We start from the raw sequence: 27,214 nt of genomic DNA on the forward strand, positions 1-27,214 counted from the left end.
AGTTATGTCAGTGCTGAAGTGCTTTAGGTGTTGCTTTTGAGACAATAAAACAAAGAACTTAGAATCTTACAGTACAGACCCTTCGGCCCACAATGTTGTGCTGACTTTTAACCTACTGGAAGATCAATATAACCCTTCCCTTCTACATAACCCTCCATTTTTCTATCATCCACGTGGCAATCTAAGAGTTTCTTAAATGTCTCTAATGTATCTGTCTCTACCACCACCCCTGGCAGGGCATTGCATACTGCCACCACTCTCTGTGTAAAAACTTACCTCTGACATCTCCTTATCTTTTCCTCCAATCGCCCTAAAATTATGCCCTGATGTTAGCCATTTCTGCCCTGGGAAAAGTCTCTGCCTGTCCACTTGATCTGTGCTGTTTATCATCTTATATACGAGGATCTCGTTAAGATTCAATAAAACTAGTTAAAGAGTGAGCAGCTTCAAGATCCTGCACATCAACATTTTGATTCAGGTACAGATTTATTTATCACATGTTCATCAAAACATACAATGAAATGTATCATCTGCATTAACAACGTGGCCCTTCGGCCCACAATGTTGTGCTGGCCTTTTAACTTAATCCAAGATCAACCTAACCCTTCCTTCCTACACAGTCTTGGGCCTGTTTAAAAATGTCTTAAGTATCCCTAATGTATCTGCTATTATAGCTAATTCACATCATTAATTTGAAATTAAGTGCACCGTGTTCAGAGTTTTTTAAATGGAGTTGTGGGCCGCAAAAGGGTAGTGAGATGGTTCTAGGATGGGCAACTTAGAAATCAGAAGCAGAAACAGAGATAGGCTGTTCATGTCCGACGAGTACCAGTCCTACAATGCCAGCCAGTTCCCCAAGGCCTTCCCATTTCCTGATCCTTCAAAGATTTTCCAATTCCCTCTTTAACTAAACCTAATCATCTCTCCACCACAACTCCTCCTAGAGTATAGAATACCCAAGTTTCACCACTGTGTAAGGAAGAATTTCCATTGCCTATTAGTAAGAGTAACAAAGGTTACGGGGAGAAGGCAGGAGAATGTGTTTGAGAGGGATAATAAATCAGCCATAATGGAATAGCAGAGCTGACTCGACACACTAGTTCTGCTGCTGTGTCTTATGTTTCTATATTGCTTTCAAATGGTCACCCTCTAATCTTCTAACTTCCCCTCGTTTTCCAAGAACTCCCACATGTGGAAATGTCTTGACATCTCTCCTATCATGCCCCGACAACGGGGCATAAAGAAGGTTGGGAACCGCTGTGCTAGAGTTTTCTATGTTTCACCTAGTAAGCTCCACATAATAAAGACTGAATTTCTTTAGTGGCATTCTCTATCCTCACATCTCACACTCCCATGCAGCTGGTGTTGTCTGCAAACCTAATTCTATATTTATTTCTAAGTCGATACTAGAGATTACAAAAAGCTGGGATCCACACAGTGGACCCTTCTATACCCTACTGCTCACTGCCCACCAGAATCAGCATTATCGTCACTGACTGATATGGCATGAAATTTGTTGTCTTGAGGCAACGGTACAGTGCAAAGACATAAAATTACTTTAAATTACAAAATAAGTAAATAATGTAAGTGAAATAGGGGGTAGCAGCACGATGTTTTACAGCTTGCGGATTCAGAGTTCAGAGTTCAATTCCATGTCCTCTGTAAAAAGCTTATATGTCTTTCCCATGTGCGCGTATGTTTCCTCTGGGTGCTCTGGTTTCCTCCCACATTCCAAAGACATACTGGTTAGCAGGTAACACACACAAAGTGCTGGTGGAACACAGCAGGCCAGGCAGCATCTATAGGAAGAAGAACAGTCGATGTTTTGGGCCGAGGCCTTTAGTCCCTGACGAAGGGTCTCAGCCCAAAACGTCGACAGTGCTTCTTCCTATAGATGCTGCCTGGCCTGCTGCATTCCATCAGCATTTTGTGTGTGTTGCTTGAATTTCCAGCATCTGCAGATTTCCTCGTGTTTCTGGTTAGTAGGTTAATTAGTCTTTGTAAATTGTCCTGTGATTAGGCTAGGGTTAAATCAGGCATTGCTGGTTGGTCTGGCTCTTTGGGCCAGGGGGAGATGGTCAGGGTTTTCAGATACTGTGTAGCTCCATGCAGAGAAGGACCTATTTATTCCCACTCTTCACTTCTTGTCCATCAACCTTTGATGCTCTTGGTATCAAAAGCAGTACAGCACCCCCAACCCTCTGTGTCTTAGTTTTCCATACTAATCTCTAGGTGGGATTTTGTTGAAAGACTTATTGAAGACTTACGTTAGTTTCCTCCCATCATCCACTCTAACTGTTCCATCAAAAGTTTCTAGTAAATCTGTCGAGGATGATCTCTCCTTTGTAAATTCATGCAAACTTTGAAAGATCTTTCACCGTTTGTTTCACTATTATCTCTTTATTAAAGGACTCAAGCATACCTCTATTACTAACAATTATTACAGGCAAAACAATCCAAAACTCTGATAGCTCTCCCTGCTTCTTTAAACCGTGGGCTTACATTATCAACCCCCCAATCCAATGGGAACTACTAGAGATTGTAAAGTGCATTGCAAAATGACCTCGAATGCATCCCTGATTTTCCAGGCCACTTGTTTCATTACTCTAGGATGCAGACTCAGATTTATTTATTTTATTTTGAGATACAGGGTGGAACAGGCTCTTCCAGTACAATAAGTCAATCACCCTTCAACCCATCTATTGAACCCTAACCTAATCACAGGGCAACTTACAGCAACCAGTTAACCATATGTCTTTGGACTGTGGGGGGAAACCGGAGCACCCTGAGGAAATCCACATTGTTCATGAAGAGCACAAGTAAACTCCTTACTGAGGATGCTGGAACTAAACTCCGAACTCCCAACGCCTGGAACTCTAATAATATTGCGCTAACCATTACGCTAGTTATCTGTTAATCACATGTAATTGAAACATTCCATGAAATGTATCGTTTGCCTAAACAACCAATGCAACCTAAAGATGTGCTGGGGGCACATATTCTCCCCTCTGTCTCCAAAACCATCCCAATGAGCCAGAAAATAAACAAGACTCAGATAGACATTCCGTTTCCTTCCATTTCCAAGAGCCCAATTTTCCGAATCAACCCACCTGATTCCCAAGATTTTGGCTGGCCCTCACTTTCACCTGCATTAACAAAGAAGTCTTGGCACAGTATGTACTTTTTACAGGAGTTGGTAAAATTCCATCTTCCCCAGAACATACTGGCATCATAGAGAGTGTCCTCTCATCAACCCTTGGTGTCTGGTTTGGTGGAGCATCATCACACTATATACAGAAGATACAGCAAAGATTCGAAGTACATTTATTATACATCTCTGAGGTTCATCCTCAGAGATGTATAATATGCAGCCATGAAACAAAGAGATGCCATGGAACCCGTTCAAGAAAACTTTAAACGCCCAAGTCACGAAAAAAGAACAGATTGTACAAATGGCCAAAAGCGAGTGAACAACACATAGAATATCAAGCCTCAAACCAGGTGTCCAGTAGTACTCAGTTTAATTCCATTCAGTGGCATGTCAATTGTCAGGTCAACAGAAAAGTTCGTTGGCCGCAGTCTACCATCGCTGCAGGACTTGTATGTGTCCAGGACAAAGAAGCTGGCAGGAAAAGTCATAGCAGACACTACCCACCCTGCAAACTGCATTTTCCAAAAGCTCCTTTCCGGAAAGCACTATAGGGCTATTAAAATAAAAACTTCACGCCATCTAAAAAGTTTCTTCTCCCCTCCAGCCAGTTAATCTGATCAACCATTTTAGGTAGCCCGACACTGCACTACACTGTAACACTTTAAACCACTTTTTATAATACTGTTTACATTGTAAATACAAGGTTGGATTTATGTATTTATGCTCATTTTATTCTATATCCATACTTTAAACTCTAACTTTATTTTTATGTAATTCTTTATTATCATTGTTGAATGTTGCCCTGGCCAACACACCACAGCAAATTCCTAACACAAGTAAAGTTGATCCTGGATCCAAATTGTCATGTTTGTTTGTTTCCACTAGCCGCCACCGTGTTACATTTGGCAATTCCATTCAAATTATACACCACATTCAGATTCAGCTTTGCCACTGATTGACCTGCAACCCTACTCCAGAGCATTGCTGAGGATCCCCACCACCCATCCCACAATCTCTTTGACCCACTACCGTCAGGAGGGAGGTACGGGAGCATCAGGACTGGGTAACAGCTTCTTCCCCCAGGCTGTGAGACTGATGAATACACGAGGCCTCGTCACTGGGACTGCAGGGTGTTTACTGTTCACCGTTTACCTGTGATGCACGCTTCACATTCATTTTGAATTATACTTATTAACTTATTTGTGGTAATTTTTTGGGTTTTTTTGCACTGTGTGTGATATATATATATAAAATGGGTGCACCATGGTCCTGAGGAACATTTTGTTGTATGCAGAGTATATACGGTCAGATGACAGTAAACTTTAATTGTGCCAGCAGTCTGTTTTGATAGATAGTCATGCTGTGCTTTCCCAATAACCCTGTGATCTTTCTCCATTTTAAATATTTATCTTTTGTCTATTAATATTGAACAGAACACAGTATTTATTGAAGGATTAACTTGCTTTGGTTGGCAGAAATCTGTCATGAACAATTCTGCCGTTTTGTATGTGGAAAGCTGGTGACATCAACCTATGCAGTTTGGAGTTAAAAGCACGTACTTATGACTGTCAGTACAATGAAAGCATCACTGCAGTATAGTAGCTAGCACAGTCACTTTACAACAGCAGCAGTAAGATCGGGATTCGATTCCGCCAACGTCTGTGAAGAGTTTGTACGTTCTCCCCAGGACCACGTAGGATTCCTCCCGGTGCTCTGGTTTCCGCCCTCATTCCAAAGTGTCACTGAGTTGTGGGCATGTTATGTTGGCGCCAGGAGCATGGCCACACCAGCAGGGTGCCCAGCACATTCCTCACTGATTTGCTTTGATGAAAATGGTCCATTTCATTGTATGTTTTGAGGGAAAAGCTAATCTTTACAAGGTTTCAATCTTTATTAAGACAGAGGTAGATTGATTCAAAAAGGTGAGAGGTTGCGGTGTTGGCGAGGAGTGTAAAGCTGAGGCCACCATCTGATCAGCCATAGTTTTCTTTAGTATTAATCCCACCTACGGAGTGCCGGATAATTAACTCTCTGCCATGTTCCTGACACTGAGGGTGGCAAGGTGGCGTAGTGGGGTGGTACAAAAACACAACGGTTAGCGTACAGTGCCAGTCATTGGGAGATCGGGGTTCAATCCCCGGCACTGTCGGTAAGGAGTTTGTGCACTCTCCTTGTGACTGCTTGGGTTTCCTCTGGGCGTTCCGGTTCCCTCCCACATTCCATACCGGTTGGTAGGTTGTGGGCATGTGATGTTGGCACTAGAAACATGGCAATACTTGGGCATTTCACTGTGTGTGTCAATCTTTTGATGTCTGTGTGGCAAAAAAAAAGCAAATTTTTTTTAATCCTTAAAGCTTTTTGAATGCTGATTCTCTGTGCGTGGATCTAAAGGGCCAGGCTCTCTGTGATGCCACAGAGCCAGGAGTTTGATGTCCTAATTCCAGATAATTCTCCAGAAGGTCACTAAGAAATCCTATAACAATTCGTGACTGCGAGAGTCATGGGCATGTGAGATCATAGTCACATGGAATAGATGAGATAAATGCCGTAGATGCAGTTAAATCCGCAGTGTTTGGCACACAGCCCATTAGATAGACCATGAGACATAGAACACAGTTAGGCCATTTGGCCCATCGAGTCTGCTTTGACATTCCATCATGGCTAATTTATTATCCCTCTCAAGCCGATTCTCCTGTCCTCTCCTGTAACCTTTGATTCCCTTACTAATCAAGAACCTTTTGACCTTCACTTTAAAGTTTTTAAGATGAGAGGAGGTAAGTTCAAAGGACACGTGAGAGGCAAGATTTTTTTTTTTAAACAAAGAGGGATGAGTGCCTGGCATGAATACCTGGAGTGCTGGTGAAGGCAAATAGACGGAACATAGAGCAGTACAGCACAGGAACAGGCCCTTTGGCCCACAAAGCTGTGCTGGACCAGCTAAATTAGTAATCAAATGGCAACTAGTCTCTTCTGCTTGTACAATGTCCATATGCTTCCATTTCCCTAACATCCGTGTGCCCATCTAAATGTCTCTTAAGAAGGAGGTTCTGATGAAGGGTCTTAGCCCAAAGTGCCGACTGTTTATTCATTTCCACAGATGCTGAGTGACCTGCTGAGTTCCTCCAGCATTTTGTGTGTTGTCCCACCACCACTGGCAGCACCCACCACTCTCTGTAAAAATAACTTGTCCCTCACATCTGCTGTCACTTACCCCTCTCACCTGACATGCATGTTCTCTGTTATTAGCTGTTTCAATCCTGGGAAAAGGAGACTGTCTGTCTACTTCTTCTATGCCTCTCATAATATTATAAACCTCTCTCTGATCTCTCCATCAACTCCATCTGCTATTTCTCCACCCATATCTGTAACTGATCTATATCCCGTCTTCTATGCTATCCACAACACCACCAATCTCTGTATCATCGGCAAGGTTACTAACCCGCCCATCTTCAGTTTCATCCAGGTCATTTATATGCATCACAAAGAGCAGAGGTCCCATCTTAATCTTCTGGATGAGCCTGCCGTGAAAGACCTTGTCAAATGTCTTCCTAAAATCCAAATAGACAACATTTACAGCTCTACCGTCATCAATCACCCTTGTCATCTCGTCAAAAAGCTCAATCAAGTAAGACACAACTTGACCCACAAATGCCGTGCTGACTCTCCCTAATTATGCCGTGATTTTCCAAATGCTCATAAATTGTTTCCCTAAGAATTCTGTACAGTGACTTTTGTAGCACTGAGATGAGACTGACTGGTCTACAGTATACAGTGCTGATGAGATGAGGATCACTGGTCTACAGTATACAGTACTGATGAGATGAGGATCACTGGTCTACGGTATACAGTACTGATGAGATGAGGATCACTGGTCTACAGTATACAGTACTGATGAGATGAGGATCACTGGTCTACAGTATACAGTACTGATGAGATGAGGATCACTGGTCTACAGTATACAGTACTGATGAGATGAGGATCACTGGTCTACAGTATACAGTACTGATGAGATGAGGATCACTGAGATGAGACTCACTGGTCTATGGTATACAGTACTGATGAGATGAGGATCACTGGTCTACAGTATACAGTACTGATGAGATGAGGATCACTGAGATGAGACTCACTGGTCTATGGTATACAGTACTGATGAGATGAGGATCACTGGTCTACAGTATACAGTACTGATGAGATGAGGATCACTGGTCTATGGTATACAGTACTGATGAGATGAGGATCACTGGTCTACAGTATACAGTACTGATGAGATGAGGATCACTGGTCTACAGTATACAGTGCTGATGAGATGAGGATCACTGGTCTACAGTATACAGTACTGATGAGATGAGGATCACTGGTCTATGGTATACAGTACTGATGAGATGAGGATCACTGAGATGAGACTCACTGGTCTATGGTATACAGTACTGATGAACTTATTGGGGACTTCACCCACATCGTCTGCATCGTTCTTCCCTTTATACTAGAGGGCTCCTACCCTCTCCCTAGTTATCCACTGCTCTTAAAGTATGTATAGAATGCCTTGGCATTCACTGAATCCTACTAGCCAAGGACTTTTCATGGCCCCTCCTGGCTTTCCTAATTCCCTTCTTGAGTTCTTTTTTGGCCTCTTTATACTCCTCAAGGGCTCTGTTTGATTTTGACTTCCAAAGCTTTAGATATTTTTTCTTTTTCTTCTTGACTGAATTTATCACCTGTCTTTGGCATCCGAGGTTCTCTTTCCTTGCCACCCTTGTCCTTCCTTCTGACGTGAACGTACCTGCCCTGGACTCTTGCAGTTGGCCTTTAAACAACAGCGATGTTCGAGAGGTGTTTAGATAGACACCTGAAAGTGTTGCCACACATGCCCACAATGCTCAGCAGAAAGTTCTGACGTGACCTGGATTTTTAATTTGTTAATTTATTTGTTTGGGTATAGGGTGGAAAAGGCATTTCCAGCCCTTTGAGCCGTGCCACCCAGCAATCCCCCAATTTAACCCGAGCCTAATCACAGGACAGTTTACAATTAACCTACTAAATGCCACATGTTTGGACCGTGGGGGAAAGCCTGAAGAAAGCACACACAGTCACAGGGAGAACGTACAAACTCCTTACAGATGGCAGAGAGAATTGAACACGGCTCGCTGGTACTGTAAAGCGTTGACCTTTGGTATGCCGCCCATGGTATCCTCAAATAGATGCTGAAATACTCTTGGGGGACAAAGATCTGTGCTGATTGCAAGATTACTAACTTGTGTTAATTTTCATATAGTTTTAATTGTTTTAGAAAGAATTTTTGTTTAGTTAATTGCGCCGTCAAATTTGTAAATTTTATTTGTTGGTTGACGCGACTTCTGTTCAACGCACCAACTGCAAGTGGCAAAATGATACAAAAGGTAAAAGGGCTTTCGAAATATATTAACTTTAATTTTGTGTGTTCAGCGTCTTTAGAATCTCGTGTTATTTATCCACTGTTCATGTAAATACCCAAGGGGCAAAAACAGATACTGTTAAAACGTGCTATGCAAATTGAACAAATGTATATAAACTAGCATCTACAACTCTTCAGTACACTTCAGTAAGAATAGTGTCTGACCAAAACTAACTAATTGAGTTATCCAACAGCCTTCTAAAGCAAGTTGCCAATTAGAGCAGCTGACATTGTACAGATTGTTCCAAGAGTAGACAGTTCCAATCAGACCGACTGGAGAAGCAGCCAGAACATTAATTTAGGGATATCAGTGCACTGGGGTTCAATAGGGTGAATGGGGACAGATAGTTTTATATTTGATATTTCCAGGCCTGCTCCCTCAGATACTTCCTAGCCTTCACATACAAGCACCTCCCTGTCTCTACCCAGCTAATAGCAGACATCCCACCTCTCCCGGAAGTTCCAGGAGTCTCCCACATATTGATAGCGGCTCCCTGACGCCCGCAAATTATCCCAGAAATCGATTTTTTTTTTGAGAGGGAGAGGAAGTGCGAGAGGGAGCATCCTGATTGGTCGCTCTTCGTGCTAAGTAGACCTATCAGTTTTCTCTGTGGGCGGGCTTTACAGTTGACCTAAAAAATAATGACAGTATTGCTCGCTGCACTGTTTGCAACAGTGACTTTTCTGTTGCCCACGGTGGGTTAAAATGTAAAAGACATGTTGAGGTGAGTTTAACAGGTGTCATTCATTCATTGGCATAGTTAATGTTATTTAAACTAGCCGGCTAGCTGCTAAGGAGCTACTCTATTGATGTCCTACGCAATGAGACCAAACTCCCTGTAGACTTGCTTAAAGTTGTAATAGAATTAAAAAATGACTCCATGATAATATAAGTACATATTTTAATGTCACATTTTCTGCACATACCCAACTTGGTCTACAGACTAGACAAAAACACTAAACAAAATGGTACATGAACCCTTGGAGGTCGACCGGGGGAAGTGGGGGGTGACGGGGTGCTACCTCCCTGAAATGAGTTTTTGCAGGGTGGGATATCTGTAATAGGATTTACTTGCCTCTCATTCCAGACTCATCACCTGCAGCCTATTTAACCCCAGTTCTCAGTCACAGTCCTTGTTCACTCCTCAAACCAGCCACTTTCACTTTCCCTGTCTGAAGTTTACCTTGTCGCCTGTTATTTGTGCTTTTTGTTCTCTCTTGTTTTGTGGCCCCTTGTGATTTGTTATTTTGTGGTCAATTATTAAAGTTATGGTTCACTGCTGAATCGTCTCTACTGCCCTGCTTTTAGCTCGTGTCTCCTCTACATTTCCCGACTGGTATTAATTCTAATTATTCCTTTATTGGCAATGGTCATACTGAGTGACAGGTAAGCTCAGGGGGCTTCTGACTTGCTCCTGACTAACTCGTACATTTGCTAGTGAGCAGGAATGTGGAGTGGGTTTATTTCTGAGGGGTTGGGAGAAGGTACGCATCGTCACTAAAGGTGAAGCTGAGAGTGAGGCCAGTTGAGTCCCAGCAGCAACATTGGGAGATGTTGTATCCAAGGCCTCAGAGGGTGGGTAAAAACAGAGTGCACAATGCAAGCTCAGAAATGATGTCAATTTCCTGATAAAGGGTCTCAGCCTTAAATGTTGACTGTTTATTCATTTCCATGGATGCTGCCTGACCTGCTGAGTTCCTCCAGCATTTTGTGTGTGTTGCTTTGGATTTCCAGCATCTGCTGAATCTTGTGTGCTTAAGTTTAATTCTGATTCTCACATTAAGAGGCACATCTCTTAAATATTTTGAAGTCAGCCTCTAACGTGTTTGACCGGTCTTCCTCACCTTCTTGCTAGCTGCTGTCAAAGGAAAGCGTAGGAGTCTTAGGATCCATGTTGCAAGGGTTGATCAGCGAAGCTGTGGACTCATTTTGGGCGACTTTGAGGTTCATGTTGCATGTGTTCCTGGATTCTGGTTAAATCCTTTTTCGCTGTTTTTGAGCTGTTTGATGGGGACGATCAGCGTGGACTGGGGTGCACTGAACTGGAGTAAACACTACTGGACTCCTGGTTTGATGTTTGACTCTGTATGTGTTGTCCACTCGCCTTTTGCTGTTTGCGCAATTGGATCTTTTTTTGCACGTTGGGTGTTTGATGGCCAATTTACCCACCAACCAGCCGGTCTTCGGACTGTGGGAGGAAACCCATGTGGTCATGGGGAGAACATACAGACTCCTCACAGGCTAATAAATGTACTTTGAATCTTTAATGCAGTCAGTTTGCATTTAGTATCTGATATTGTTTAGACACCCATGCTTATTGCAATGTGAATGTCAAAAAGTCATCCACTGAGATGGAAATTAAGCCCACGCATACACTGTCAAACTTAGAGGAAAAATAAACAAAAACAAAGAGTGAAGCATCACACACAAAATACTTGAGCCTCTATGGAAATGAATAAACAGCTGATGTTTCGGACCTTGACCCTTCTTTAGCACTACCAGATTTCCAGCATCTGGAGAACCTCTTGTGTTTCGGAAAAGAATCGAACACTAGCTTCTGCTTAGATGTTAAAAATACTTGACTGATAAGCTGATTCCCTCTCTTAGTTGTCAAAGCTACTTTAAGTACAAAGTCAGGTGTTTAGTAGGTCGATAAGACTTAGGCAGATGTATAAGCTTTAATCACAGGATAAAAAGTGTTTTTGGCACCTATTGATTGACCATGATTGCCATATTTAATCCTTTTTTGAGTTCATTTTATTCCTGTGATCATTAAAAGGTTTCAGTTCTCATAGATTGTAGTTCACTTAAAATTAGGAGAATATGGTTTTTAGCATAAGAAAAATTGATTATCTGTTAAGTTGATGCAAAATTGTTCTAAACCCTTTGGTATATTTACTGCAATTTTAAAAATACAGTCACACTGTTGTAATTAATTACAGTCAGTGGCCAGCTCATTGCGTATCTCCTGTACCTAATGAAGTGGCCACTGAATGTATGTTCATTGTCTTCTGCTACTGTAGCCCATCCACTTCAAGGTTCAGCGTGTTGTGTTTTCAGAGATGCTCTTCTGCACACCACTGTTTTAACACATGGTTATCTGAGTTATTGTTGCCTTCCTGTCAGCTTGAACCAGTCTGTCCATTCTCCCCTGACCGCCCTCATTAATTAACAAGACATTTTTGCCCACAAAACTGCTGCACACTGGATGTATTTTTTTTTGTTTTCATCCCATTCTCTGGGAACTCTAGCGTCTGGGATTTTCACACACAACAGATTATAGGATTCACAAAGAATGGTATGGTTGTTGGTGCCAGATGGGATGGTTTAAATATCTCAGAAACTGCTGATCTCCAGTGATTTTCACGCACAACAGTGTCTAAAAAAAAACATCCAGTGGGTGAACACCACCCATCTGACACCAACAATCATTCCATGGTTAAAGTCACTTAGATCACATTTCTTCCCCACTCTGATGTTTGGTCTGAACAACAACTGAACCTCTTGGCCACATCTGTATGCCTTTATGCACTGAGTTGCTGCCACATGAGTGTCTGATTAGATATTTGCATAAACGGGCAGGTGTGCAGATATATCTTAATAAAGTGGCCACTGAATATTAATTCTCTCTAGTTCTGAGCAGCTCATTGTTAGAATCCACTAGTTTTAATTCTGGTCACATGACAGGCACTACCAAAAAGGTAGTCTGTGTAATATTAACATTCTACAGAAGACCATAAGACGTAGGAACAAAATTGGTTCATTCAGCCCTACAGTTATAAAGATCTGAACAGGCCCTTTGGCCCATCTAGTCTGTGCCGATCTATGTCATTGGACACTACACACCACTCTCTGTGGGAACAGTTTATGGAAATTACTAATATTTTGATGACTTTGTGAAGTATAACCGTAGTTGCTGAGTACTCCGGGAAAGAAGTGCTTGAGAAAAACAAGCTGTTTACGAAAATCAAATCAGAATTATCCTCATTAGGGAAATAGTCTGTGTGCTTCAGAAGAGAAGTGCTTTGATGTGACAAGCTACAAAGCAAAAATAAGATAAATTGATATTCATTAAGCAGGTAGAGTCTCTGAATTTGTTGTAATTGTTCCTCACCAAAGTGTAAATTATTGACTGGATTTTAGAAATAAAATGTCATTTACAAAGTCATGAAAATGGTCTACTGATTAGTGATTTTAAATAAACTCTAACCAAAATACATCAGCATCTCAAGCAAGCCTACACTTGACTCATTATGCTTTATATTAAATTTTGGATGTCCATTATATCCAACGATGACAAGAGACAAGTTTTTAGAGTGGAAAAACCGCTGCACTGGGGCAGGTCCGCTCTCTTGGCCTTGGAAGTGTGGGCCCACCAGTACGAGTAGTCGTCACAAACTGACCATAATTTCTTCTATGTCTTGTCTTGTGCTTCTCTCTCTACGGTTGTTGGATCTCACTTAGGTCCTATGCACCCAGTCTGCCACTGCAGACTTTACATCCTGCGATAAGCATGTCCCTATCTCACCAGGGTATGTGGTTCATCGGCTACCCTTACCTGGTTTAGTCCACCTGTCGGAACGGTGTACCGGGGCATGGCTGCTATCACATGCAAACAGCTACTTGGAGGTAAAGGTGGGAGCTGAGTGTCCGGTGGGCGCCCACAGGTGAGTGAGCTGCCCCAGAATGGACACGACAAGCCCCTTCACCAGACAATCAAAAGAACATAGCAGTGTAGAAACATAGAAAACCTACAGCACAATACTGGCCCTTTGGCCCACAAAGCTGTGCCGAACATGTCCCTACCTTAGAACTACCCAGGCTTTACCCATAGCTCTCTATTTTTCTAAGCTCCATGTACCCATCCAGGAGTCTCTTAAAAGACCCTATCGTTTCCACCTCCACCACCGCCGCCGGCAGCCCATTCCACACACTCACCACTCTCTGCGTAAAAAAACACCCCGACATCTCCTCTGTACCTACTTCCAAGCACCTTAAAACTCTGCCCTCTTGTGCTAGCCATTTCAGCCCTGGGGAAAAGCCTCTGACTATTCACAGACTCTACACATCCACTCTATCTGTGTCCCTCTGATCCTAGACTCCCCCACTATACGAAACATCCTCTCCACAACCACTCTATCTGTGTCCTCTAGTCCTAGACTCCCCCACTATAGGAAATATCCTCTCCACATCCACCATATCTGTGTCCTCTGCTCCTAGCCTCCCCCACTATTGGAAACATCCTCTCCACATCCACCATATCTGTGTCCTCTGCTCCTAGACTCCCCCACTATTGGAAACATCCTCTCCACATCCACTCTATCTGTGTCCCTCTGATCATAGAGAACCCTAGATATAAGGTGTATCATCTTATACACCTCTATCAGGTCACCTCTCAACCTGCATCGCTCCAAGGAGAAAGTGTACACTGTGGATCAATTCCTCTGTCAATAACTGTTAGAAACTACAGTTTTATAGTACTATCATAGTATTGTCTGTGTACTAATTTGTTCTGTATTTCATTTAAGTACATAATTTGTTACTCAGTTAAATGGTAGTTTGTCTTTTTTATACATTTTTATCTATTTCCATGAAACTTTGGCTAATTGAGGAAGCCGCTTATTTGAGCCAAAATCTACTGGTCCCGATGTGTCCCAATTAACCAGAATCCACTGTATATGTCAGCATATATTAGCTAGAGCTTCATTTTCTTAGCAGGCAGTTACAGGAAAGTATTGGAGTACAATAGATTTATGAAAAACTATATATAAACAAAGACTGACAAACAGCGGAAATAAAGATAATACTGAGAAAATGAGCCATAAAGAGTCCTTGAAAGGGACTCTGTGGATCGTAGAATCAGTTCAGTGTTGTGGTGAATGAAGTTATCAGTGCTGGTTCAGGAGCCTGATAGTTATAAGGTTATAACTGTTCCTGAACCTGGTGGTGTGGGACCTAAGGCTCCTGTACCTCCTGGCTGATGCTCGTAGCAAGAAGAGAGCATGGCCTGGATGTTGGGGGTCCTTGATAATGGATGTGGCAGTGCTGCCTATAGATGTGCTCAGTGGTGAGGAGGGATTTGCCTGCGATGGGCTGGCTGTATCCACAACTTTGTGTAGCCTTTTTCATTCCTGGGTCTTGGTGTTTCCATCCCAGACCGTGCCGCAATCAGTTAGCAAACTCTCACTGTGCATCTATAGAAGCTTGTGTCATGCTGAATCTACGTAAACCTCTAGCAAAGAAGAGGCGCTATCGTGCCCTCTTTCTTATGACACTTACATGCTGATAAACTGGAACAACTGGTTTCCCTAAAGCTGAATTACCAGTAATGAGGTAATGATTAGATTCAGGCATGTTGAGAAGGTGAAATTGGACAAATGCAATGTTAGCCTTCATTCTGAGAGGATTAAAATATCAAAGCAAGGATGTAATACTGAGGCTTTGTTAAGGGGTTGATCAAATCACATTTGGAGTATTGTGAGCAGTTTGGGGCATCTTATCTAAGAAAAGATGTACTGGCATTTGAGGTGATCCAGAGGTTTGTGAGAATTATCTCGAGAATGAGAGAGTTAACGAATGAGGAGCATTTGATGACTTTGGGCCTGTATTCACTGGCGTTTAGTAGAATGGGGGGGGGGGAGTAAGGGAAATGAGGGAAATGATCAACTGTAATTAAATGGTGCAGCCTACTTGATGGACTGAATGGCCTAATTCTTCTCCTATGTCTTATGGTCTAATGTATTCACACTGAAATGCCAAAGCAAAACAATGAATTTCATGTGATATACATCAATGATAATAACCATAACTCTGGATCTGAATCTGGATCTGAGTCCATTTAATCAAGATTCACTTGTTGTTCATATTTGTCAGTGGCCAATGGGACTTGGCTTCTACTTCATTGTCCCAGTGAACAGAACTGTCTGACCTCCAAAATGGGCTGAAACAAAGCCTTTGGCATTTTGTTTATGGTAGTGAAGGTATTTTAACTCTGATTTGTCCTTGAGCGGTATGAGTAAATGATCATGTGAGGTCTCTATTGGGAACTCACAGTTGTCAGTGAGAGACAGAGAGAGGGAAAGAAAGAGAGAGTGAGTGTCAGGAAGAGAGGGGGGAAGTGGGGTAGAGAGAGAGCATGAGGGAGAGAAAGAGTGAGTGAACTTGAAGGAGAGTGAGCATCAGAGAGAGAGACTGAGTAGAAGAGAGTAGAAAGAGAGAGAAAGTGGGGCAGAGAGAGAGTGAGCATCAGGGAGAGAGACAGAAAGTGGGGCAGAGAGTCAGCTTACATCTGCCTTGAATTCAGTTTTTGTTTTGGAAATGGTCTTAATTTCAGCATTTGCGATGGTCTTTTTTTACTTTGTGTTATTTTAATCTCATGATTATTTTGTATATAATACACCTCTTCTTCAACTATTTAATCATTACAGTTAGAGGATCAGGTGAGAATGCAGAGGAGTCTATAAAGGACTCCAGAAGATGTCAAGTTGGGGCAGCTGGGTGTGCCTTAGGACAGCAAGCGATAAGAATGATGTCAGTTGAGGTTGAGCCCACTCTTCTTGTATCCTGAAAACTCATGGCCAGCTTTGAACCCAAGGTCCTCAGGTGATGACTTAGCTGTGCAATAAATTCAGCAAAGTCGCAGTTCTGAATATTCATTGTTTGCGGGAGGCGCAGAGAAGTGTCTGCGCAGCGTGAAGGCAGTAACGACTTCTTCCCCCTGAGACACAGCATCACTGCAAACTGCTGTTGTAAAACGTAAGAAAATCTGCAGCAGCAACACAGAACCTGGTTCTCTGCAAGCAACAATGCCCAACACGATGTCTCATTCATGTACACTTCCATATAAGGTAACTCTAAATGACACTTATTGGAAACACAGTCTTATTTTTATTTGTATATATTTTGTTGAGATACAAAGTGGAATAGGCCCTTCTGGCCCTTCAAGTGGTGCCATCCAGCAATTCTGCGATTTAATCCTAGCCTAATCATGGAGCAATTTACAATGACCAGTTAGCCTACCCACCAGTACGTCTTTGGAATGTGAGAAAAAAACAGAGCACCCAGAGGAATCCCACAAAGACAGCAGCGGGAATTGAACCTGGGTTGCTGGTACTATAAAGTGTTGTGCAAACTGCTACGTTACCGTGAATGCAACAATCATCCAGACAATTCTTCAACCTGGATGAAGGTACACTTGGAAAGAAGCGAACCAATCTGACTGCAGTTTCCAGCTCCTACAACTCTTGCATGGGTTTTAAAAATGTTAGCAATGAGATCATCTTGTCCTTATCAGCAGTGTTCTTTAAAGGTGAAGATGTTGAGGAGAAAAGTACTTTGTCGATATTAAGAGGTTTCATGTGGTAAGAATCGTTTGTTATGTGCCGTGTCATAAGATGTGAGCAATTGTGGTCTGATTGTTCTTGGCAAATTCTTCTGTAGAAGTGGTTTGCCATTGTCTTCTTCTGGGTCTTTACAAGACAAGTGACCCCAGCCATTATTAATACTCTTCAGAGATTGTCTACCAGACACCAGTGGTTGCATAACCAGGATTCGTGATGTGCACCAGCTGCTCATACGACCAAGTTTCTACCACACCTGCTCCACCTGAACCCATGGCTTCACGTGACCATGATCAGGGGTGGCGTTTTAGCACCCTGCCCATGGGCGACCTGCAGGCGAGCGGAGGGAAGGAGCACCTTACACCTCCTTTGGTAGAGACGTATCTCACCAAAGATAAACGGTGAGAATAGTGGTATCAAAATGTTTAATTATGGAGTTTCTCATTAGTTCACTCTTTGGTGTTCAGTGCGAATTGTTTTTAGATTAACGAGTTGCAAGTTCTCAATATGTTGAAGTATATACCATCACTGCAGGGCTTGTATGTGTCCAGGACAAAGAAATGCAGAAAAAATCACAGCAGGCACTACGCACCCTGCAAACTGCCTTTTCCAAAAACTCACTCTGGAAAGAACTGTAGGGCTTTTAAGTCAAAAATTTTCACACCACCTTAAAAAGCAGTTAATCTAATCAACCATTCTAATTACCCCCACCCACCCCCTCTATCTATTACCCCCCCATCGCTCCACACATTAAACAATGCTGTTTATATTGTAAATACTTGCCAGCACTTATGTATTAATGCAGATTTTATTCAATGTCTGTACTTTAATCATTAGTTTATTTTCATATACTTTATTCTTTATAATTGTTGAATTTGAATAACCAAAAGACCCCGTCACTAACCACAGCCTCCACTTTCTCGTGCCCACATGGCACCAGAATACGTGGATCCCAGATCGGCTTCTACGGCCACCTGAGGACCCACCAATAGACAACCTCTTAGGAGGGCATCATACTCAGCTTGAGTGATCACACTCCTAATTGTTGAATGTTATTGTTTTTTGTTGCATAGCAAGTTCCTAATGTAAATGTAAATGGTGAATAAAATTGATCCTTGTTGATATTCTGACCATCTGGCTACAGCTAACTGGTAGCAAAGGTTTTGCTGTGTGGTTTTTCATTGATTCTGTTGTGTTTCTTTGTATTTACTGTGAATGCTTGCAAGAAAATGAATCTCAGGATTGTATATGAACACATATATGTATTTTGATAATAAATTTACTTTGAACTTTGATCTTGGGATCCAAGGAATATTAAAAAATGCACTCAACTTCATTTCTTTTGAAATGATCTAACAAACAAACGTTCAATTGAAGTTGATTTAGACTTGCCGGACGTAGGAAAGATTAAAGTGTTTCACCTCATGAAAAAGTTAAACTGGTATAATCGCTTGATTCCTACAGATTTAAGCCACCCTTTACCTTGGAGTACCTCAAAACCAACAGATGTCAGATTTGATCGCGTTAAAGTCTTATTGCCTGACTCTCGTTATATAGTGATTAACTTTAGAAAAAATGTTTTCATTAGATCTGTGTAAAACTTTTTCATATGCATTATTAAAACTTAATGTATAGCCTTGGCACTTTTTGTAGTGTTTACCTGTCAAGTGTTTCAGTTTACTCTGGATCCTGCTCAGTATAAACCCTTCACAGCACCCAGTTCCAATCCCTGCCACCCACCCAATCTGAATTTCCGACATAATTCAATGTCACACTTCAGCCCATTGATTGATGTGTCACTCAGACTGAGGATTTTACAACTGATTAAACATTAAAACTGAATTTGGTTGTTATTTGAAATCAGTAGTATTTGAAGTGTTTTTAATTTGTTAAAATGCACATATCTTTATCTGCTAAAGGTCTGCTGGGAGCTGCTTAATATAATCATCATTGTCGAGCTAACTTGGCATAAGGCTAATACTCTGATCAATACGGCTAATGAATTTTTGCGAGTCTTAGTTTGTAATCAGTGGTACATGCTGTTATTGATTTTTTTAACTTTATTCCTAGCCCTTAAGTCTACTTATCCATATTTCTTATATTAAAAATAAATTAATTGTTTTTAGCCAGTAGATTGATTATCTGTTTAATGGGGCAAACTCTGAGACTCCAAACAGATCCTTAAAACAAATTGTTAATGTGCTTCATTACAGAACAACTTAATACTCTTAAAACAACCAATGGACTTAATAATAGTGTTTAAGTTATGATAGTATAGTTATAAACACAACTTAGTAGAATTTCATGGATTTATTTACTTATTACTTTATTAACATTACAAAATTAACATGGGCATTTTAAGTTCATATTTTTGACATACACTCTGATTTGGTGGATTAGAGTAATTTTAAGAAAAGATTATGGACTATTCAGTATTGAGCTTGCTGTCTGACGGTAGTCTACTTGACTGTGCGTCTGTCTGTCACCCGAATTGGACCCCATCACAGATTAAGGCCCTTGGCTTTGGCTGTCTTCCTTCTGCTTCCTTTGTCGTGTAGCTATCAGCAGGGAGTGTTGCAAGCACCTGTGTATAAATTGGATTTCAGCACTCAGAGAGGTACGCACGCACAAGAAATGCCTAACTTCGATGTTGAGGTGCATCATTCTATGGTAATATTTTTCACAAGATAATCAGTCCTCTAAGTTTATCTTGGAAGCACCATATAGACTTGTAAAATGAACTACTATGTGGAAGATCTATATGAGGCACCACTGCCAATCAACAGTGATTGCTACGTGCAGCCACCGGAATTTTGTGGATACCGAGAGGACAACCAGGTTTATGGTTGCTATAATGTTCTGGCTCCTCACGGGAGCAACATTTGCATGGACCAGACCTGGATTGTGAATCAGCCTTCCAGTTTCCCTGGAAACGAGTTCAAGAACGAGTATTGTAACATGAATACAAGTATGAATCGCTTCGGCCAGCCTGAATATTTTAGTGATGGCAAAGGTGTTTTTTGTCAAGAAGAATCACCATCATTCTCTCCGAGAAAAGGTACCATCCATTCTCAAACCTAATTTTCATCTTCTGATTTGTCCTGTCTGATTCCCAGAAACCCTGAATAGAAGTGTCTGGTTGAATGTTTTGCTGTCTGTGAGGATTTATCAGTTGCACGAATACCCAAGTTCGTGCTTAGATTTGTGAACTATTTTGATGTGAAATTCTGAATCAATTACTTTCTTATATTCCAATGCAAGTACGAAAGTGTGGTCTCAAGTTATGAAATAATGTAAAGGCTTAACGTATCGGTGTGCTATAAAATTACCTGCCATTCCGTGACATGCTGTAAGGTCAAAATTTCATTCACAATTTTTATCTCTGGGTTGAAAATGTTGCAAAATTTTGACGGAGCATAGTTTTAATTCAGTTGCACCACACTGTATTACCGATAAATTTATTAGGAGCTTTATATTGTAGTGTAACTCACTAGGCAAAGATGTACATTTAAAAAAAAATAATTCTGTAAATAAATGGCCCTGTCAATATTTTTGGCAGAAAATAGCTGAAAATCTTACTCTGCACCGCGACAATTGAACATTATTCCTTATCAATTTACTGTAAATAGGTTTTAGTTCGATGCATGTCAGTGCCCATTTTTAAAAATTATTTGTAAAATTGAAAAATCTGACTTCAAGTGTAACATTGGAAAGATTCAGATTCAGGTTTAGATTTATCTTTCACTTGTACATCAAAACACAATATGGAAAGAGATTATATAAGAAAGTAAATCAAAAAGGGACTGATTTGCCAATGCCAAAAGCAGAAATATGAAATTGTTCTCCGGAGTACTAATCCAAAGCCATTGATAACTGAGAAGGAGCATCAAATGGGCGGTGACAATCATAGTGTCAAACGGAAGGCAAGTTGTTTGAGCAAGAGATGGTCTGAAATCTGAAATTAATAAGAAATCAGCTACGGTATCAAGTGTCATATTCGTGATCTTGTGACTTGTGCAGTAGTATAAGGGAGCTGTGAGAGCATTCTGAGATTTGCAAGGACTATTCTGTCTAGGGTGGATTTACCAGTCTAGAAAAATAAGAGACGTGATGGGAGAAGCAGTATTTAATGCAAAGGGGACACAAGCTTCTGGAAGGTAAAATTAGCAGAAGATATGGGATTACAACTAACACAATATTGTCTTTTACTTTCTTTTATTCATTTCACTTTATCCTCTTGTAAAGCAGTTTAAACTACATACATCGTCAGTATGAAACTTGCTCTATAAATCAGTTATTATTTTCTGTTTCGAGTGAAGGAGGATGAGAGGTGACCTGATAGAGGTGTACAGTTTGTTAAGAGACAGGTCAAGTAGATAGCCAGAGACTTTTTCCCAAGGCAGAAATCGCTAATATGACAGAACATAGTTTTAAGGTGATTGGGGGAAAGTATAGGAGGGATATCACACAGAGAGTGGTGGGTCCATGGAACACACTGCCGGGGTGGTGGTAGAGACAGATACATTAGACAAATGGAGGACTATGTGGAAGTGAAGGATTAGATTGATCTTTGAACGATGATAGGGTCAGCTCAAAATTGTGGACCAAAGGCCCTGTGACTGTGCTGTAGTGTTCTATGTGGCTCCTTTGCACCACTGTTTTTTAAATTGATATCCTGGGTAGTGAGGGCCCTTCATAATGGTTACCTTTTGAAGATGTCCCTGATTCTAACCCACACTATGATTGCATTTCCATTATCTGTTTATGCTCATGTTTATCTTGAATCATGGAGGAAGAATTAGCTGAAAGTGTGTGGAATGCCCTGCCAAGGGTAGTGGTAGAGGTAGATACATTAGGGATATTTAAGAGTCTCTTAGATTAGCTGATTAGTTATGTGCCCTGTCTTATTACATAGGCAGTCGTCGCCTTTGACCGTGATTGTTGTTGCCAGATTTTTCTACAGAAGTGGTTTGCTATTGCTTTCTTCAGGGCAGTGTCTTTACAAGATGGGTGACCCCAGCCATTATCAATACTCTTCAGAGATTGGCTTGCTTGGCTTCAGTGGTGGCATAACCAGGACGTGATATGCACGACCATCCACCACCAGCTCCCAGGGCTTCACATGACCCTGATCGGGGACTAAGCAGGTGCTACACCTTGCTGAGGGTGACCTGCAGACTAGCAGAGAGAAAGAGTGCCTCAGACCTCCACCCTGCCACCTCACTTAGGTAGGCACGTAGATGATAAAAACATGGAGGGGGATGTAGGAGGGAAGAGTTGCATTGATCTTGGAGTAGTTTAAAAGGTTGGCCAAACATCATTGTCTAAAAGGCCTATACTGTCCTATGTTCTAAGTGCATAAAGCTAAAATAATGACAAAACATATTAGCATGGAATAGTTACCAAACTTTAATTTGACACAGTTGCACTCTGAGGGAGTTCCCAATGTTCATCTCCAGCAAGCCAGGTTCAATCCTGGTCCTCAGTGCCTTCTCTATGAAGTTGGCATATGAACCCTTGACCACAGGGGCTTCCGGCAACTACTTCAGATCCCCCTCATGTCTCCAAGACCGGCATCTCGTATGTTCATTGACCATTGTAAATGTTCAGCGACAGGTTGCTATCGATGCAATGCTCCTCAGACAGGATGAAGAGATCAATACTCCCCAATGCCATTCGGCTTTACAATTCAACCGCCAGGAGTAAGATATGTTAAAGTGCCGGGGTTAGGACTCAATGTATTTAAGTAAACTACTTAAGAACTTTTTAAAAGCTATTATTAATGCTTTTTGAGAGGGTGATTTTAGATGCATATCATATTTTTACTGAGTTAAGTATTGTATGTAATTAGTTTTGCTACAATAAGTGTATGGGACATTGGAAAAAATGTTGAATTTCCCCCATGGGGATGAATAAAGTATCTATCTATCTATCTATCTTGAGGAGGAGAATCTGGGGGAATCTTTAGTATGTCACCAAAGACACTTGCAGATTTCTATAGCTGTACCGTGGAGAGCATTCTGTCTAGTGGCAGCACCGTCTGGTGTGGAGGGGCCACGGTACCGGGTCAAAAAAGGCTGCAGAAGGTGGTAGACTCAGCCAGCACCATCGACACTGGCCTCCCCAGCACTGAGGGCATCCATCTTCCAGGACAGGACCTCCTTTCATTGCCACCATCAGAGAGGAGGTACAGGAGCCTGGAGACCCACACTCAATGTTTTAGGAACAGCTTATTCCCCTCTGCAGATTTCCCAATGGTTCGTGAAAGCATGAACACTGCCTCACTATTTAGCTCTTTTTGCACTATTTATTTATTTTTTGGTATTTCTTATTGTAACTTTTTAAGTACTGCACTATACTGCTGCCGCAGAACAACAAATTTCATGAATTACAGTGATAATAAACCTGATTCTGAATTGATGGGAGACGAGGGACAATAAATGTGTTGGATGAGTGTAAATCAGTAACTTTTGAAGTCTTGGTGGGCTACGGGACCTGTTTGTTTCCTTGTCTTATGACACTATGATTCCATGGACACCTCTGGACACTCATCTCAATCCTTGGAGGAATCTGCCACATTGTGGTGTACACATGCCGTGCCCTCCGACTGATACCGGCCATAATGCTTTGTGTTCAGTGCCACCCCCACCAGTAACCTCCTAGTTTAGCAGTTGCTGTAAAGCAATGTGCTCTTCACTCCACCACCATGTCGCTCCATTCTGCACAGATTTTAGCTCACCTGGTTATTGAAGAGATTTTCAGCCTTCACTGATGAGAAGCCACATTGAAATGTAACACATAATTGTTGCAGTGTTCCTGTTAGGTTAGTTCAGCATGTATTCTGTGTGTCATAAGTTAAAAGTTCAAAATGAATTTATTATCAATGTACATATATATCATAATACAACCCTGAGATTCATTGTCTTGTGGGCATACTCACTAAATCCAAGAACCATAATAGAATAATGAAATACCACTCCAGCAGGGCAGACAACAAATTGTGCAAATCCAGAAGAAAAGTAAGAAATAATAACAATAAAGCCATGCTTTCTTCATAATTACACTTAAGTGCTGGGCCCAGCACAGACCCTCTGAAATAATAAAACCAAGGAATTTAAAGTTGGTGACCCAACCACCTCCGATCCTCCAATAAGGACTGACTCACGGACCTCTGTTTTCCTCCTCCTCAAGTCAACAATCAATTCCTTGGTTTTTGCTGACATTGAGTGAGAGTTGGTTGTGGCACCACTCAGTCAGATTTATCTGGAGATTCGTTCCGTATTTACAGCATGTGCAGTCTCTCTTCTGTCTCCATGTAGTTGTTCCAATATTCGCAATCTAGGCTCATGCATCAATACGGACAACTGGGCAAGATGAGTTAATACAATATGCAAAGTGGTACGTTCAGAGAAAGAGCGGAGGTGTTAGTGGAACACCAACACACACCGTTGCAAGATACGGCCCAGTGGCCATGATAGGCGTGAACATGAGGTGGTGGGGTTCAGTTGAAAAATAGAGAGAAACAAATAAATGTTAGTAATTTTTTTGATGGCACTTGAATCAATTCACAAGCTTACTGTTCGGATGGAATTCATAGTGAAAATCTATTTTCCCTAGAGCAAAATCATTTCAAATATTGAAAATCAACTTTGTGGGCCAAAGGTCCTGTATTGTGCTGTAGGTTTTCTATGTTTCTATGGTTTACAAAGCACTGGAGAATTACTTTAGTCTGAAACTTTAACATTTCTTCCTTGTTTATAGACACAAGTATTACCGTATTTATTGTTCTTTGGTATAATCTAAATTAAAGTCAAGATAAAGTTTAAAATTATGTGAATCTATTTTCCAAAAATATGAGCTGCGGACACTTCATCACCTACGCATCTGTCTTTGGTAAAAGGTTACATGTTGACCTCAGTTTCTTTGCAGGCATTCTTGAGAGAAAGAAAGATGAGCTTTATTTGTCACACTACATCATAACACACAGTGAAATGTGTTGTGTTGTTTGCATCAACAACTGACACATTTCAAGGATGTGCAGGGGAAGCCAACCAGTGCCGCCAGTAATATGGTACGCCTACAACTAACCCCTACACCGTACGTCTTTGGAAAGTGAGAGGAAACCAAAGCATCAGGAAGGAACCCAGACAGACAGACAGACACGTACTTTATTGATCCCGAGGGAAACTGGGTTTCGTTAGTCGCACCAACCAAGAATAGTGTAGAAATATAGCAATATAAAACCATAAATAATTAAATAATAATAAGTAAATCATGCCAAGTGGAAATAAGTCCAGGACCAGCCCATTGGCTTAGGGTGTCTGACACTCCGAGGGAGGAGTTGTAAAGTTTGATGGCCACAGGCGGGAATGACTTCCTATGACGCTCAGTGTTACATCTCGGTGGAATGAGTCTCTGGCTGAATGTACTCCTGTGCCTAACCAGCACATTATGGAGTGGATGGGAGACATTGTCCAAGATGGCATGCAACTTGGACAGCATCCTCTTTTCAGACACCACCGTCAGAGAGTCCAGTTCCACCCCCACAACATCACTGGCCTTACGAATGAGTTTGTTGATTCTGTTGGTGTCTGCTACCCTCAGCCTGCTGCCCCAGCACACAACAGCAAACATGATAGAACTGGTCACCACAGACTTGTAGAACATCCTCAGCATCGTCCGGCAGATGTTAAAGGACCTCAGTCTCCTCAGGAAGTAGAGACGGCTTTGACCCTTCTTGTAGACAGCCTCAATGATCTTTGACCAGTCCAGTTTATTGTCAATTTGTATCCCCAGGTATTTGTAATCCTCCACCATGTCCACACTGACCCCTTGGATGGAAACAGGGGTCACCGGTGCCTTAGCCCTCCTCAGGTCCACCACCAGCTCCTTAGTCTTTTTCACATTAAGCTGCAGATGAATGTACCATGGAAGAATGTACGAACCGCGGTGGGAATTGAACCTGGGTCATTGGTGCTGTAAAGCGTTGTGCTAACTGCCACCCTACCATGCCACCCTCCTGAGTGATCTCATTGAGTCATTGCAAATGTAGTAGAAATTTTTGTAACGCTCATTATTTCTCTTTTGTGTCACTTTGAAGGTTACGTACCGAGTTATCTGGACAAAGATGAGCTCTGTGTTGTGTGTGGGGACAAAGCCACAGGCTACCATTATCGTTGCATTACCTGTGAGGGCTGTAAGGTAAGTGAGTTCCCCAGTTGTCAGTACTTCTCTCTGCTTAGATCTTCCTCCCCGGTTTAAAACCGATGGATAATCCTCTTCCATGGTAACACTCCATTTATTCTCAAGTCCTCAACCACGTCATCATTTCCCAGATCTACATCTTGCTTTTGCAGCAGTTTCAGCGATCTGACTGCAGAAACAAATTTAAAATAGTGAACTGGGTTCTTCCTCCTTCCTTCCCAGCCTGATGAACGGTCTCAGTCTGAAACATCGACTGTTTATTCCCCTCCATTGATGCAGCCTGACCTGCCGAGTTCCTCCAGCATTTTGCGTGTGTTGCTCTGGATTTCCAACATCTGCAGAATCTCTGTGTTTAAACAATAAAGTGTATTCATTTATTCTTGGTGTAAATTGCCAGAGGACATCTTCTGAGAGCATTGCCGCTATTCGGTTTGGAACTGGTTTATTATTGTCATATGTACCAAGATCCACTGGAAGGCTTGTCTTGCATACTGTTCATACCGATCAGATCACTGCAGATGCACTGAGACAGAATAAATTAAAACAGTAACAATGCAGAATGAGATGTAACAGCAACAGTTTAAATCTGTTCCTTCCACCAAATTAGTGCAAACCTGATCAGAGAACGAATTGTACCACATACAAATTGCTGGAGGAACTCAGCAGGTTAGGCAGCTTCTATTAAAATGAATAAGCAGTCAGTGTTTCAGACCGAGACTCTTCATTAGCAACTAGACATCATTTCTGACCTGGCTTTGTGCGTTCTGTTTTTACCCCCTGCAGCCTTTGGATGCAACATCTTTTATTTATTTATCTAGAGGCACAATGCCTAATAGGCCCTTCTGGCCCTTTCAGATGCACTGCCCAGCAACCCCCGTAACCCCGATTTAACCCTAACCTAATCACAGGACAATTTACAATGACCAGTTATCCTACACGGTACATGTTTGGACTGTGGGAGAGAACTGGAGCACCCAGAGAAATCCCACTGGGAGGACATATAGATTCTTTGCAGAGGACACTGGGATGGGACTCCATACGGACACCCCGAGCTGGAACAGCATTACACTAACCGCCTGCTGCGCTAT

The 27,214-nt window shown here is 41.8% G+C and overlaps 1 protein-coding gene across 9 annotated transcripts in view; it reads left to right on the plus strand.

Annotated features, from left to right (window-relative positions):
* Positions 1-27,214, plus strand: part of thrb (thyroid hormone receptor beta) — a 236,974-nt gene that overhangs the window by 86,341 nt on the left and 123,419 nt on the right. For all 9 annotated transcript variants that reach the window (XM_073024555.1, XM_073024556.1, XM_073024557.1 and 6 more), the window contains exon 4: positions 26,023-26,123. In XM_073024555.1, the coding sequence (XP_072880656.1) occupies positions 26,023-26,123 (101 nt within the window). The remainder of the gene's footprint in view (positions 1-26,022; positions 26,124-27,214) is intronic.

The sequence above is a fragment of the Hemitrygon akajei genome, chromosome 20, assembly GCF_048418815.1.
Source record: "Hemitrygon akajei chromosome 20, sHemAka1.3, whole genome shotgun sequence".
NCBI classification, from domain to species: Eukaryota; Metazoa; Chordata; class Chondrichthyes; order Myliobatiformes; family Dasyatidae; genus Hemitrygon; species Hemitrygon akajei.